The sequence below is a fragment of the Salvelinus sp. IW2-2015 genome, linkage group LG20, assembly GCF_002910315.2.
Source record: "Salvelinus sp. IW2-2015 linkage group LG20, ASM291031v2, whole genome shotgun sequence".
Taxonomy (NCBI): domain Eukaryota; kingdom Metazoa; phylum Chordata; class Actinopteri; order Salmoniformes; family Salmonidae; genus Salvelinus; species Salvelinus sp. IW2-2015.
The window spans coordinates 3,332,518-3,346,042 of NC_036860.1; the positions used below are offsets into that span (position 1 = coordinate 3,332,518).

The following is a 13,525-nucleotide window of genomic DNA, read 5'->3' on the forward strand; positions in this document are numbered from 1 at the left end:
TGTTGCAGAAGGTTATAAAGTTCATAGCTGGAATCCTCAATCTACCTTTTGCCCTACCTTGTCTCACACTGTCTTCTTTATGACAGCCAAATAAAATAACATTTGGTCTACACTGACAATTATTTTCTGTTTGAGCTTTGTGCATTCAACACATTTCTTTATCAATAATTCAGGTAAAAGGATGTTTTTTTTTATCAATAATTTTGTACTGTAGACTATTAAACACAGGAGGTTGATGGCACCTTCATTGGGGAGGACAGGCTCATAGTAATGGCTGGAACAGATTAAATAAAATGGTAATCAAACTCATTAATACATTATTTCCATGTGTTTGATACCATTGAATTTATTCCATTCCAGCCATTATTATGAGCCGTCCTCCCCTCAGCAGCCTCCTGTGGTAGACTACATAATCAATATATATATTTGAATTCTTTTGGGATTGTATCAAAGAGGTATATAAATTCTGAGAGGCGGGTTGATAATTTGTTTGACCAATGACAACCCTAAAATGCGCCTTAATCTTCCAATCAGATGAAAGAGTTCAGAATAATTTCCGGATACAATTTCTATTTGTTAGCGTCATTACTTGGGTCACTTATCTGGTAAGAAAATGCTTAATCCAGCGTGCTTTACTATATGGCTAACATGCAAACAACTAAATTATATATCCAGCTCGATTTTTAAATTACATGTGTGATTCTCCTATATATTTTTTTGGTGCCAAGCTAGCATATTACAAATCCAGCGTTAGTTAGCTAACACAAGCTAACTTTGTTTTCCTCGCGCTCTAACGTTACTAGCTAATACTATCTAGCTCCCTCTTCAGAAATCATCCCAAAATAAACGGTTCATGCAATTAACAATATTGTTGGAAATGGACTTATAGAATTTGCAGGAGGTTTTGTATAAAAGGCATTATTGTTGAGCTCCTATTTTATAGTTGCAAGCTATAAAAAAGTCCATGCGCGATGGCGGGGAACTTAGCTACTACACACTTGTGTAGTGTGAACATGGCTCCAACAAGAGAATAGTAACGTTAATCATCGACATCTGACTTTTTTAAATGATCGAAAATAAAATATCATTTGAATTTATGTGGAAAATACGGTTAAAAATGTGTTTGTTTACACAAGCGTGACGTATTAGCTCGCACATGCGTACTAGCAGATGGTCTATAGCGGCAGAATATTGATGCATTTATAACATCTCGTAAATTTGCAAATAGGGGCATAGGACTGGGAAAAGTAAATTTCAACGCACCTCCAACTCGTAATTACTAATGGGAAACTTGTCTGTRATCCCTGTGCTCCAATTTGCTCTACTGCCCATATGATGAACTCTGTCTGACATCAACTACTAAGGCCAATACCTCGATAACAMCAATTTCAGCAGTTAAATTCAACAACAAAACATGATTTATAAAAGTGTTATTTTAACACTAAAATGTCTATGAGTATGAAAGCTGTACTTTTTCGTTCATGGTTGACACAGCTTGTTTGCCATTAACCAGCAATCGGCATTCTCAACGAGTTCAAAGCACATGAACCCGCACATTCGTTGTTCCCAGTTTACAAGTAGTATTTTCCGAAATTACGCGATGAACGCAGCATATGACTTTGCCCAAAATCAAATGAATATCATCACCATACACTAGATATAATATATGCTAGCTAACACGATTAACCTAATTATTTATTGAATTTGACCGTCAACAGAACTTGTTTTGTAAACTCAGAAAAATGTAGCTATTGTATTTTACAGATTATACATCGAGAATGGGACGCCGAAAATCAAAGAGGAAGCCACCTCCCAAAAAGAAACTGACGGGTAACTTGGACACCCAATTCACCTGTCCCTTTTGTAACCACGAGAAGTCCTGTGATGTCAAAATGTAAGTTCGCTTGGTTGTGTTGAACAGCATATGGTCTGGCTGTAAAATATGATCACTGATTACATGTTGATACATATCCTAACACCCTATCCAAATGCACATTTTCTTTTCTCTTTTCAGGGAACGCACTCGAAACACAGGAATAATATCGTGCACCGTCTGCTTGGAAGAATTCCAGACCCCCATTACTTGTATCCTTTCGATTCTTTGATTGGATCACTATATTCACATATCTACACACCATATAGCTCCCAGATTGGCTTGTGCATTTGTAAATAAATACAATTTAAAAGCCAAGTCTTTACAACTGTACCTCCCAAATGAACTTTTCCTTGACATTTGTCCCCAGATCTTTCAGAACCAGTGGATGTTTACAGTGATTGGATAGATGCTTGCGAAGCAGCCAATCAGTAGCAGTGGTCCCCCTGACTCTATTCCTGTCTGACCTCACCCCTCATTCCCTACGATGGGTCACATATCTCTGGCTGGGCCAGGGCTTTGTCAAGTAGTGAATGTGGAGAACAAACAAAGACAGATAACACATCTGTGAAATCTTCAGTGTCTACACACTAATGGATTTGATATGAAGAAAGATACACTTCCTGTTCTCCCTCTGTGGCAGGGTGGGATGGGGGTAGGGCAATGAAATGTCCCAATGGTCCTGATCTTTGAGAATACCACTAAGTTTCAAACCACCTCATCATTTGTTATGTTTTACAGGCAAGCCTGTTGGTGGATATGTCTTTAGACTTTCCCAAGCTGCCATGTCCCCCTTTTAATGGAGCAAGTAGATTTCATTAGTAAAAATTTAAAAGGGGTGATTCTGTAGTTTTTTTGTTTGATGTCATGATTTTTATTTCAATTTGTTTTTTTTTGTATGGGAATGACTTGAACAATAAACACATCAATGTAATTCACACCTAACTGCATCTGTCACATACCGCTGAAATGGTTAAAATATCTAGGAACAAATATGAATGAAAAATAATCCGATATGGCCTGGTGGCAAGTTTTGCACTCACAACCCAAATTAAATTATTGTAATTCTGATGTGATTTATTGTATTGCAGCTAATTTCATTGTAAGTGAAAGCCAAATAAATACAAGATTTTCAGAATACTGAACAATTGATAGTCTGAACAACATTGACACACATTTTAGACCAGAGGGTAATATTGCCAATTGTATTTTGGCTAGGCACTGTTGGCTCTCATTCTAAACTAAAAATATTTTCTTAATGCACAACTGACTTCGTATATATCTATTGGACATGTGACAATACAGAATAAGTTAGGTGCTTTAATAAAAGACACCTCTTGTGGCGCAAATGACTTTTACCTTAAATCTGTGGAATGTAGTTTATTTTTTTCAAATGTTAAAGGGATTTCAAAACACTAGATAGCACACTAATGTATGGGGGAAAATTACACATGGCATTCAGATTATGAGCTCAGCATCAAACAACGTTCCGTTTAAGCCGTATTAAGCCTTCAAAACTTTTGAAGGCTTAGTACTAAGCCTTCAAAACTTTTGACAAATCATCACTATAAATTCCAGAGGTCAGAACCTCAGGAGGGACTCTATTTTATGTAGCTTTATCTCCAATACTTCCTATTTAAAAACACATCACAATACCACCCAGTAACCGATATCAAGACCTTTCAATTTTATCTTAAAGGGATAGTTCACCCAAATTAAAAAATAATGTTGTTTTCCTTCCTGTAAGCAATCTATGGACAAGGTATAACCAATCCATGCTTTGTACATGAYCATGCAAGGCATAGAGATGTGTTCTGTGGAACGTTGCAGGTGCAACAAAGAAAGTGTCTGATCTCGAACAAACCTCTTAGCAAGCAAACTAGCCTGCTTTTCAAAGGTTTGGTCAAGCATGCACAGTTTAATGTTTAAACCATTAGCAGCTGTGTTAGGCTACATTATCCCGAGCATAAATATGTTGCAGACTTATGCTATTCATTTGCGACTGCTGGTACAAGGTGATTACTTAATGAATCCACAGAATGACTGTCACATCTTGCAGTGCTCAAAATCACATTACATTCAAGATCTGCGGTGGGTACACCATATCATGTAGTAGTTAGTGATACAGGGTCTGCTGTATTGAGCTATGACTAAGTGGACGTTAATTAGACCGTTGGCTCGTGTATAACAGCGTGCAGATGTTATGGCTCTCAATGACCTGACTTATCTGCCTTTCTTCTAGTCATAAACTATTCTATCCATGTGCATATTCAACAAGGTGATGCAAAGTGCAAATAGCGCAGCAATATATTAAAGCTGTGTGCCATGGAGACTATAGGGGGATTATAACTTGTCTCATGCAAACTGGCCTATATGACATCCACATTAACATAGCTGACACAATGGCAAACATTTAATCTGCATTGTTTACCACTAATGAAGTATGCGAGACGTGTTGAATACTGCTAATAATACTAAAAATATTCAAATCTATTGGCTTTTCACGATGCCTACAGGGGCTCACATTAATTCAAGTATCAGGTTTGAGAACCCTACTACTGATCTTCTAATGATTTAAAGAATACTAGAAAAAACATTCCATCTGTGGTATAAAATGGCTGGTTGGCAGTCCTGTGAGCTAGAGCAGGGATTTTAGCACAGCGCAGAGGTGCATACAKAGGCAAAGTCATAAGGAATACATCTGATCAAAGCTTCTAGTCCATGTCCCTGTGTCCTGGAAGACTCAGTCTGATTKTGTGGGCCCCGAGTCATCCAGAGGGATTGAATCCCAGAGCTGACTCCTGTTCCTCAGGGGTTAAAGGTTAACAGCAACATGTCGGTCACTTCTTTCCATTCAATGAACTTTTTCCTGTATTCTCAATGTTTAAGCTTGATGGGGGATCTACAACTGAAAATAAAAAAAATTATGAACTATAAAAGATCTATAAATAAAAAATGATTAATTAAGGAATTGGGTCTCTTGACATTATTAGTATTTTTAGTATTTATTTTCATCGTATTTGAATAGAAAAATCTCCATTGCAAAGTGAGAGAGGTGTGTGGGCAACTACATTAAATTGATTTTAAAAAACAATATCAAAGAGATTGAACCAGGCATAAATCCCCTCAAAGGACAAATATTATTTGAATGGTTGATCACAAAAAAAAACAGCAAGGGATGAGGATAATGAAAACAGTAAATAACAGTTTGGGTGGTCTTGCTGGTGGAGAGGGGTTATTGAGAGGAGGGGACTGGAGTTATCCTGTTCTCTTTAGTCATAGTACATAGTACCGTCAAACTCAGCCCTCTCCCCGTTGTTGATGAATTCATCAGGGTTGGAGCAGTACTTGTTGTCGTAGACCTGCCGAGGGAGGCCATATGTGGTCATGCCCTGTTGGGACGCCATCTTGTTGGTGCCCATCTGCAGTGAGACGGTGGAGGTGTCGCATTCCTCCAAGCCCAGACTCTTGTCATAGATGTGTCTCCTGGTGCCAGGGGCCGTCATGCCAGACTGAGAGAGGGAGAGAAGAAGAAAAGCAGGGGAGGATTAGATATAGGCTACAAAGTGTAATATTTTATATCATATTAATTGCTTTCATGATAGGCAGAGAGGGAAAACTCCCAAGATGTGCAGAATGTTAGTCAATTCTATCTCTACCAGAGAATATCTATTTGTGACATCAAATGGCGCCCCACCTGGTTGGCACCCTTATTGGTGCCCATCTGGAGGCTGATGGTGGATTGGTCCAGAGGGTTCTCCATTCCCCCCCTCGGGTCGTACAGGTGACGCCGCGTGCCATAAGATGTCATGCCCTTCTGGCTGGCAAGTTTGTTGGTACCCATCTGGACAGGCAGGCAAAGGTAGTGCACTGGTTATGCCTGAACTATAATACCATTAAAACAATCCTATCGGCCAAACTAAAAACAAATGAAGGTATGTTATAACATGCTGCTACTACTACTTATATTACACATGTAATAACAGTGATATCTTCGTGTATAAGGTGTATATGATACAAAGACTGTTCTGACCTGCAGGCCGATGACATTGCGCCCTTCCTTCAGCATGTCTGGGGCAAAACGGCGCTGGTGTGCTGTTGCATACTTCACTCCCATGTCATGCTTGGAGTGGAAACCTTTGGACTGGGCCTGGTGAAAGAGGGGAAGGTTAGAAAAACAGATTATGGATCCTCACGTGAAGTAGAAGTAGGTTTCTTACAAGCCACTGACAATACTTTCTACATACAGTATTGTACAATGTACTGAGATTCCTCTATGGGTTTCCACTCACAATTCCAGCCAGGGTGATGAGCGTGCTCTGGACCTGGGTGTAGTTGGTATTCTCAAACAGGTCGTTGGCCTCAAACAAATCGTATGGCTTCATACCATAAACTGTGATGGCTCGGACAAAATTGCCAATGTTTTCCAGCTGGGCAATGAAAAGGAAGAAGAATTAGCCAAGAGCAAATGGTCCACTGAGGTAAAAGCAAGAGTACAAACAAAGAGGACACCAGTTACTGAGTTATTTGTTATTTTGATATTGTCATGTTTCTTTAAATAGTCATTCTATTTGAGACTCAGGACTTCAAAATGATCAGCTTTCTGGGGTTTTCTTCAAAGCCCTACTCACCAGTTGGATAACCTTTTTCTCTTTTATTCCTGACAAAGGGACCACCACATGTGAGTGCATTGATTCTTAGTAACATTGTATGTCATGGATGATTCTTTGGAAGTGCCTCAACAAACACTTAAAAGTGCTGTTTTCTTTTTGAGTCTCATATAAAGAGATCTGAAGACGCACGCTGAGATGTGCCTCATTAAACGACGTAGCTGCAGCTTGGAATGTAAATAAATAAACACTATGCCAAGCAAAAGACTACCTATCTGGTTACATATTTTAGCGAGTTCAGTGATGAAAGGTATGGAGTGGAAAAAACTACTGACTCTTGGCATGCTTATGCTGCTCAATACTATGCAAAGTATCTATAATAACTATAGCCTACTGCACGTCATGATGGACATGATGTTATATAATAATACAAAAACAATTATTCTGTCTCAGAACAAGCTTACCTGATGCCAGTTTTGAGGGGAAGTGTTAATCTTTCTCACAGATCCTGGCTGAAGTGTGTTGATAAGTCTACACACAAGGAAAGAGAAAGCACAGAACAACAGTCAAAATACTGTTCTGACTTTGAGTGGCCCAGTCATCATTAACAGTGGGGAAARGAATGAGACTGAYRGATATTGGAAGCAAAAMAAAGTKATATGGTGATAWYACACACAATATGCTCTGCCATTCTYCATGACATTCTGRARGGCCACAGTACTGAGGAGAGTATCGCTCACTCACTCGCACAAGATGACCCCATCCTTTAGGTTCTCCATGAAAGGATCAGCGATCTTCTTGCCTGTTACGTCCTGGATCCACAGCCTCAGCTCCTCCTCCTTCTGGGGGTCATACTTCTGGGCCAACTGAAGAGGTCAAAGGTTATACAGTGCATTCGGAAAGTATTCAGACCCCTTCCCTTTTTCCACATTTTGTTACATTTCAGCCTTATTCTAAAATGGATTAAATTATTATTTTTCCACTACACACAATAATGACAAAGCGAAAACAACGCAGTGAAGGGGTCTTAATACTTCCCAAATGCATTGTAAATGTGTTGGATTTGACTGCATCCTAACATCTGCAGACACTCAGGTTAATGTCTTGTAACTGTCAGTTCTGCATGATGAATGATCTTGTGACAGGTGCTTGGCTACCTGAAAAATACAAATGATCTTACAACAAACTGTAACTATAGTAAAAGAGCCATTGAAGTATGATATTCATCAGAGCTWTTATCCCTCCTCCCTTTTCCTTTCTCATCTTGTAACAGAGGGATAACATTCCTCTCCACTTTCCTTTGAAAGCCTACCCATTGTAATAAGACCTAAAGATGAAGATTAGAGTTAAAAAACAACAGGAAGAAAATGAAAAATGGCCATGGGACATTCCTGCATGGAGAAACACTGATTCTCCGCTTCCTTGTATTTCCCTATTGGCACAAACGCATCCCCCTAATACCAGAAATTCTATGGTGGGTCTGTAGCCCCCCTCTCGCTCTGCGCTCTCTCCTTTTCTGAATGTTCTGCTCACTCACAGTCTGGGAGAGGGCTTGTGAGACCAGGAGCCAACACAAACAGGTATTTCAAAGCAGCAGGGTTTGCGTAGCTTCCAGTCCATCACACCAAACTTGGMAGAAACAGCTCTCCCTATTACTCCTCCCTGTGCTCCTTCTCTACCTCTGGGTTTTCCGGAATCTGTCCTTTTACAGTGACGCGATCTACTCAGGCAAACCACATCTGATAATGAGATGCCAAGACCTGCAGATAGCACTTGCATCCAGCCAAGGTATTTGGGTCAGAGTTTCATTTAACTGTGTCAGGAGGTCAGGAATGTAATCAGAACTGGTTCATTTATTTAAAAATGTATACGTCTTTGATGCCAAAATTGGCACCTATCCATTGATTCTATCAGTGTTTTTCATGTATGAACTCAGTGGAGAAAATATTAATTAAATCAGCCATGGCATAAGGCCATGGCATAAGGAATAAAATGGTTTAAGTTGATACAAACAGGGGTGAAAGTAGGACGGAACGGTCCAGTATGGAGTACTGGCAAAATAAAGAGTGGGTTTACGTCATACCGGTAAAACATGAACCTATCACAATAATTAAAACAGATTTCAAGAAAACTGTTGGCTATCACACTATTTATCATACCGCATGTCATTCGCATGAAAAATTTGTGAATTTTTGAAAACTTGTGGAATACGCTCCAAAATGCAGTGTGGTTCAACAACAACACTGACATTCTGATAAGGCAGAGATGAGTGGCCAAGACCGAGATGCACGCGGACAGCAGTATACACATCAATTCAGGTTACAAGACTTGTGTAGGCCTAATGAAGGACAACCACCGAATGTCATTCGAAACACTTTTTGGTGTTTTGTAAGTGATGTATCTTTGCATTTATCAAAAGGCACTGCTGTATGGATTCCCGGAATTATTTTAGCGTGGAATAGCGTAATAGTTGGAATAGTAACTGAAGTCTGGACACTGACTGTAGGCCTCACATGTCGCCTATTATAATGTTAACTCCTGCAGAATTAAGTGTTCCTCTCAGTAAAATTATAGACCAAATGCTAATTTTGTCTCCGGAACAGGAGTGGAGAAATACGATTTATTTATTTCAGCATTTTGAGAGAATGAGATTGAGGCTTTTAGGGACCTGTTGTGTAGCCTTAAAGTGCAATTTTCTTCAGCTACATAAAAGCTGACAGTATTTCATTTTCAGCCACATTAAATATGCATCCAAGACGAACTGAAATACTATCAGAAACATGTTGGATCGTTTTCACAGCTTTTCATTTCCTTTAAACCGGTCAAACAGATGCATTCTCCCTGGTCCCTAAACGTCCTCGCTCCGTGAGAGAAGCAGAAATGAAAGAGTAACTTTAACTATGTCACCTATACGGAACAAAGATTTAAACGCAACATGCAACAATATCAAAGATTTTACTGAGTTACAGTTCATAGAAAGAAATCAGTCAATTGAAATAAATTCATTCACCTGACTAGGTAGGGGCGCTGGGGATGGCATAGGCCCACCAACTCGGGAGCCAGGTCCACCCACTGGTGAGTCATGCCCAGCCAATCAGAATGAGTTTTTCCCCGCAAAAGGGCTTTATTACAGACAGAAATACTCCTCAGCACTCCCACTCCCCCTCCTCAGACGATCATGCAGGTGAAGAAGGTGGATGTAGAGGTCCTGGGCTGGCATGGTTACATGTGGTCTGCGGTTGTGAGGCCAGTTGGACATACTGCCAAATTCTCTAAAACAACGTTGTAGGCGGCTTATAGTCAAGAAATGTACATTAAATTGTCTGGCAACTGCTKTGTTAGACATTCCTGCAGTCGGCATGCCAATTGCATGCTCCCTCAAGACATCTGTGACATTGTGTTGTATGACAAAACTGCTAGTGYCATTTTATTGTCCCCAGCACAAGGTGCACCTGTGTAATGATTATGTGGTTTAATCAGCTTCTTAATATGCCACATCTGGCAAAGGGGAAATGCTCACGAACAGGGATGCAAACAGATTTCTGCACAACATTTTAGAGAAATAAGCTTTTAGTGGATATGGAACATTTCTGGGATCTTTTATTTCAGCTCATGYAAAATGGGACCAACACTTTACATGTCGCGTTTATATTTTTGTTCAGTATAGATTGTAGTTGATGCACTGATAATTCTATCGATTTATGCCATCATTAGCAAGGCTTTATCTAGTATTCTAGATGAGCATCAAGTAATGACAGAAGAGGAGCTGTAAGGATCTAATTATAGACAAGTTGACTAACAAATGTAACAAAATAAAAAMCAGAAAAATATCTAAGTATATCTTAAAAACTATTCCCGCACCCCCTGTTGTTCAGACGTCCATGAGTAACTTGCGCAGGTAGCCTACATTAGCGTTTTGAAGTAATTGATTGACACTCAGATGAAAACACATGACAGGTCATGTTTATACCACATTAAAAAATAGGCTAATACATTTTAAAAGTTAAAGGACAAATCTTTACTATTAGGCCTGTAGAGATTCTATTAAATTAATAGGGATTCTATATGTAATTCTATGATTTTCTTTAAGTGTGTACACACCCAGGAGGTCCCTGTACCGGGAATACATTACATTTACTTTCACCCCTGGATACAAACAATCATGTTGAAGGTTGACATTCCAGTGAATCCACAAGGCTTTGTTCTGTCTGCCTCTCCTCTGCCTCAACAGTGTTTTGTCATTCCCCACTGGAGTGTAAATTGTTTACAGAGAGACACTTGCTCAGGTTGTAAGACAGAGCTCAGGGACACCTTAAAAGGAGGTTTAGGTTGCTGACGTACTTGTCTATCAGTCTCTGGAGCATATCCACTGTCATCGGATGTCATACCATATATATATATATACTGACTGATACACTATTGAATATGACCTATTTCTATACTACAGCACTAATAACCATGGTGGCCAAGTATAAGGACATGTTTGTTTGAAGAGTGCCCCTATGAAAGTATGGACAGGAAACCACTATGTATGCAGGAACCAGGGCTCTTCCAACACGATAAGGTTGATGATAGGGATAGCAAATTCAGTTGTCGTTGACAGACATGGAGTTGGGAGTTCTAGAATATCCTGGGATAGTTATTGACCCCATTGGCAGAGTCATGCTGTGTCCAAGCTGAACATGGGTTGTCAGCAGTTATGACACACACACACATATTGTGCATCACTGTTATTGCACTGTCACTGAAAATACAATCTCTCCCAAACATTAGTGGATGTTGATAGCACAGTCYCCTACATGGTAGGCCTACAGTAGCTGGTCCATAGACTCTTGGTTGGTGTTGATGACTCATTTAGTTCTTGCTTAGACTTTAAAGGGGCAATCTGCAGTTCAAACAATAACAAAGCAGACAAACCGCCACTGATTTGGTAAAATAGCTTAGGGATGGGTCTGTAGAAATGTAACCACTGATTGGTTCTGATGATGGGGTAAGAACAAGGAACTAAGCTAATGAAGGATTTATAAGTCATATTCTTRAAGAATCAATGGGTATCATGCATTTAAAAGTCCAAAATGAATGTAGCGATCACAGATTGACCCTTTAAAAAATATATACATACTGGTAGCCTTCTAGAGACACCTTGAAATCAGGCCTTGTGGGCTCATCTGGGAGTAATTATGTCATTGTGTTCTGTGACAGACAGGTTAGGTGATATCACCTGTAATCTAAACGACCCAGTTCGAAGTTATGAATCAGAGACAATTGGTTTGGATGCCCTCACATATTAAACGATAAAGTAAACTGTCAGAATGGTAGGCTGCCATTTATCAGTATAGGCCTAGGCCCTAGACCTAATGATTAATCCATGATCACCATTGACAGTCCAATTTGACAGTCCAAAAAGCCTATTCGACAAAATCTCCTAACAGAAAGCAAAAAGATATTATTGGCCCTCGATATACCATTGGTTCCCCTACAACTAATACATCTGAGAAGATGCACGTAGTGACAAGATATGCGAGCGTCAAGTGCGCACCTTCCTGAGCGCGAGCATTCTCTTGGCCCACTGATGTCAATTACGCAAAGACCCCATTATTTTCATTTCATTTAAAAGGAAAGCTACATGACATGCGAGATACATACCTTACTTTTGACCTCAGCAGAAAGTCCGAAGGATGGTCCACCTTTGAAATTCTTTGACATAGTTATCTTTGATTATTCACAGAGGAGATTTTAAAATGTTGAAATACACCCCTCTACCCCTATCCTGGCACGAGAAAACCCACAGCGAAGTCCTCTTTCTCCCTGGACTCCAATGGATATGACAGACCCGCGGATTCAGATTCTGTAACGTTCTTMCTCGCTCTGGTGAGGCTGTGGACCACTTTGCAACACTTTTCTCAATCTTTTTTAAACTCTTCCCATCTGTGGATTTCTGGAGTACGGCGCGATTGGCTAGGGCCACCATCCAATCCCGACGTTGCCTCTTCCTCTGGGTGATGTCACCAGTATGGCATTAGACTCACTCAGTGTCACTTTTTCCACCTTAAGGGGAATTGGATGTTGGATGGATGATCCTTTTCAATTGCCTAATTTTACTGCATCCAATTTCACATTCATTACCAAATGAAATAAATATCAAGCACATCACAAATTCATAGACCTATAGCTATTATTAAATAGTTGAGGGTCTACCTCACAATCACAGGTCAAGGCAGACCTTTAGAGTTTTGAATTACACATTTAACTTTATATTTATACAAAGTATTATAAAGTAATATTTATACATGCTGCAAGGTGTTTCATTACTGTGGATGTAGATCCTATATGACATAATTATTTGTCAGGCCTGAAAGTATTCACCCTCCATCATAAACCTGAAGAAGCTTGGTTTATATTGTTGGGCAAAGAGGTTCAAGACCAGTGTAACCCTAATTAAGGTCATAGTCAAGGATGGTTAAGAAAGCAGATATTGAAAAGGCTAAATGGATACTTTCTCACTTGATCATATTTAATTGATCACTTTCTTATGTAAAATGATTTCAGTATGAATAGCAATATGATTCATCCTGATAATAATACATTAAATGTATCCCAAATGTATTTACGTAGTGATTCACATTTTATATGTATTCTTCCTTTACCATTTTCAACCCTGATGCTTTACAATTCCTGTATTGGTTTTTCCATAACAAACTTGGAACTAAATACTACAATCTACTTTAAAAAAATACATTGATATCTCTTTGAAAAGAAGCCAAGAAAAGTGCTAAACACCCTTGTTGGCAAGTGTTTTTCTACCATCTTGTCATACCTATACAACACCCCCATACACCCCCTATACCCACACATATAGTATAGTGTGTTCCATAGAGTTTCATTTGAGATCGTTGCTCTGACCTATATGGCTTGGGGGCKTGACGTCACTTGGAACAATGAGCTGGTTTTCCTCTTATACCCCAGTGTTTCACTCCACTGCTCTGCTCGTCCACAGGCAGATGACAAGGGAATGGAATGCAAAGCCAGCGGGCTGTGGAGT

At 39.5% G+C, this 13,525-nt stretch overlaps 2 protein-coding genes across 3 annotated transcripts; one reads left to right on the top strand and one right to left on the bottom strand.

The window, feature by feature from the left end:
• Positions 1-516: 516 nt before the first annotated feature.
• Positions 517-3,013, top strand: elof1 (elongation factor 1). Its single transcript, XM_024010816.2, has 4 exons — positions 517-605; positions 1,765-1,894; positions 2,015-2,085; positions 2,244-3,013. The coding sequence occupies exons 2-4, from the start codon at positions 1,779-1,781 to the stop codon at positions 2,306-2,308; spliced, it is 252 nt and encodes an 83-aa protein (XP_023866584.1). The 5' UTR covers positions 517-605; positions 1,765-1,778; the 3' UTR covers positions 2,309-3,013.
• Positions 3,014-3,238: 225 nt separating this feature from the next.
• cnn1b (calponin 1, basic, smooth muscle, b) lies at positions 3,239-12,381 on the bottom strand. Of its 2 annotated transcripts, XR_011481679.1 has the most exons (8): positions 12,130-12,381; positions 7,228-7,349; positions 6,948-7,014; positions 6,166-6,303; positions 5,907-6,023; positions 5,571-5,717; positions 3,414-5,385; positions 3,239-3,382 (listed from the first exon to the last, which is right to left on the bottom strand). XR_011481679.1 is itself a non-coding variant. In XM_024010813.2 (7 exons), exons 1-7 carry the CDS (start codon positions 12,187-12,189, stop codon positions 5,146-5,148), a joined length of 891 nt encoding a protein of 296 aa, XP_023866581.1. In that variant the 5' UTR covers positions 12,190-12,381; the 3' UTR covers positions 3,239-5,145. The 2 variants fall into 2 exon arrangements, 1 of the variants encoding a protein (XP_023866581.1); XM_024010813.2 differs by having other exon boundaries at positions 3,239-5,385.
• Positions 12,382-13,525: the final 1,144 nt, after the last annotated feature.